Genomic DNA, 2,903 nt, shown 5'->3' with positions numbered 1-2,903 from the left:
CTTATTACCTATGCAGATGGGCTTCCCATACTTCCAGATGGTGTACATTGCACCCTATAGATTAAATTTATTACAACGTAATAAATTTAATAAGGAATTAAATTTATTATGGGAAGCCCATCTGCATAGGTAATAAGGAATTAGTGGATAACTATTATAAGTTATCCACTAATTCCTTATTAACTACGCAGATGGGCTTCCCATACTTCCAAATGGTGTACATTGCACCCTACAGATTAAATTTATTACAACGTAAGAATGGTGTAGATTGCATCCTTATAGATTAAAAATAATTACAAAGTGGGCAAACATTCATATAATGGGGCTAAATATACCTCTATGTTAAATATAAAATAGAGGTTATTGCAAGCTAAATCTAGGTAGCTTCGACAATACACAAGCTTTTACTTTACTTCCTAGTAAGAAGTCCTCACTCAACGTTTTACCTGCACAGAGTAACTAAGATTTGACGAGGCGGCTTGTAAGCTCGCCTACCATGCATCACAGACGAGTTATCAAGAATCATCAAGTCTCCTTGCTTCCATGGAATGTCAACACTATTCTCCTCATGTATCTTCTTGCAAGTCGCTACGGCATCTGTTGGCAATGGGGACCCATCACCAAAGACCACATCATAAGGTTGATCCGAAGACATCCCCACTTTGTGGCTTAAACCTGTGTAATAGGATACAATCTGATTGAACCAAGCATTCGCACGGTCTCCTCGGCCAAAATTCCTTGTTGCCTTAAAAGGACCTAGCACCAGATTCATGTTGCTTCCCGGAAGCCATTCCATCTTAGCATTCAAATTCTTTTTGGCTCTGAAAACACAATAATTACAAATAATTAATGGGAGCACCTCACAAGACATCAACATTCCTTAAAATCGTAGACATGTACTACTTGCATCTAATGTGTTCCGTCGAACCATTTATACTCTTCTACAGAGAAACCATAAAAGTTTGTCACCTCTCCAACTGGTCCTGGCAAAGTTGCTAGTGCCCCAGTATCATAGGGAGTGAGGGTTGTTTTGTGGCTGTGCCTAGCCTAAGTGAGGTCATTTTTGGCCTATTCCCGCCATTGTTTTTTGCCCACCCTATATTGCACACAGTGTAGCGTGCCTCTTGGTGGCCCCAAGCTCAAGGCATTTTATCCCAAAGCCCTGTTCCATTGGATTACACCTACGGGCAGTTTTAAGGGTTTTTTTAGCAGTTTTTCCCAATTTTCCTCCCTATTTTAAGGTCGTCCGGTTTTTGTAGGGAAGTAGGGCAATCTGGCCTTTACCCTATATAGGGAGGGAGTGCCCACCAGTTGTATCATCAGTTCATCATCGAAGTTGCAAGCTTTTTGGGCTCTCTCTCTCTCCCCCTGCGATGGGGTTGCTCTGGGAGGTTCCACATTCGGAGGTTGCTGCAGCTATCCGCCATCGGATCCAAAGGATTGTGCACCTGTTACCGCTATTTTCAGCCATATCCGTCCATCTTCCGCTGCTGCCGCTTGTCACATGATTGAAATAGAGACACAACAAGCTGACAACGTAACAGCACATTAAATGCTGATGAACAGCATCAAAAGCAGTATAATGGACATTAAAAGCCCTGATTAAATGACATACCCAATTTTTCAACTGCGGTGTCATTCTTATGTTTGATGCGTTTAGATCACAGTTTAGGGTTTATCCTGTAGACTTTACATCTTCAATTGCTCTGTATCTTGCAGGGAAAATGCCATGTCGCAAAAACTATCAAATATGAATCAGAAAGCAGATATTAAGCAGCTGTTAATACCAACCTTGCTTCAGCCTCTTTCTTATCCCTCGTCCCGAACACCATTGGCCAACCTTGGAGTGAGAAATACCTGGGGTCCTTCACCATTGGTAGAACCTTGAGGCTAAGCAACCCTAGGTCCTCTAGTTTCTGCATGAAATCAGGGCACTGCATCCATAGGCCTTGAGTCACTTTATGACTCATGATTATTGGTGTCTGTCCTCCCTCCGGCGGTGGCGTCTCACAGAAGAACAAAACTTTGGAAGGCCAACTCGATTCATCTTCTACCTGCACACGGCGCATGATGCAAGAGACTGGAAAGACAGGAAGGAGCTCTCTCTCTCTCTCTCTCTCTCTCTCTCTCTCTCTCACACACACACACACACACACCACAAGGATCATTGTCTCTTCTCACACCTGTGCCATTTCATGATGAAAGTTGACGACAACATCCGGATCGGAGTCATTGGCGGTGTAAACAGGCCCTACAACCTGCGTCCGAATGGCAGATCCAATGTAAGGGAGGGTGTGCCAGCCGAGGGCTTCAACGGCCGCATGGAAATCTACGCCACTGCACAGCGGAAAGCCGCGAAGAAAGAGGGCGCCATGCTCTTTGAGCTTCTGCTCCAAAAAATCTCTGCATGTGTGGAATAGCTTGCATGCATCAATGGCAGACTCCAGGGATGAAGTAGGCGTGAGCACCAAGGGGAAAGCCTTGCCGTCTACTATGCGCTGCTCTGATAGGCAAGCTTCTGCTACCGAGCTGCAGCCTGCTTTCCCCGCCATAGTCATGGAGCTTCTGTGTGGGATGCACGCGGATCAATGGTGGTGCCCTTCCAGCTGAGCTCCTACTACTACAGTGTCACAGCCTTTCAAAATTCAGTCTGCTACAGTTTTCTTGACTTATGCAAATTCTTAGAGTATTCTATATCTATATCTATCTATCTATAGTATATATAATTGAACTTCAAATTTTAAAGGAAGGAGAGGGCATCCATATGTCACTCTCTCCTTCATTTCAAGAATCCTAAGAAAAGTGAAGGATAAGTAGTGAGTCATTTGGCCTGAGAAGGAAAAGTGAAGGGTAAGTAGGAAGTAGTGAAAAGACTTAGTTTTGACTTCTTAGTTTTGTCAAAA

The 2,903-nt window shown here is 43.8% G+C and overlaps 1 protein-coding gene across 1 annotated transcript; it reads right to left on the bottom strand.

Annotated features, from left to right (window-relative positions):
• Positions 1-257: 257 nt before the first annotated feature.
• On the bottom strand, positions 258-2,671 carry LOC147446202 (clavaminate synthase-like protein At3g21360). The gene is made up of 3 exons (XM_086526192.1): positions 2,184-2,671; positions 1,792-2,054; positions 258-821 (listed from the first exon to the last, which is right to left on the bottom strand). The coding sequence occupies exons 1-3, from the start codon at positions 2,556-2,558 to the stop codon at positions 443-445; spliced, it is 1,017 nt and encodes a 338-aa protein (XP_086382318.1). The 5' UTR covers positions 2,559-2,671; the 3' UTR covers positions 258-442.
• Positions 2,672-2,903: the final 232 nt, after the last annotated feature.

This window comes from Adiantum capillus-veneris, chromosome 12, assembly GCF_014529385.1.
Source record: "Adiantum capillus-veneris isolate H3 chromosome 12, ASM1452938v2, whole genome shotgun sequence".
Classification (NCBI taxonomy): Eukaryota; Viridiplantae; Streptophyta; class Polypodiopsida; order Polypodiales; family Pteridaceae; genus Adiantum; species Adiantum capillus-veneris.
This window is presented reverse-complemented; position numbering and strand designations above follow the sequence as displayed.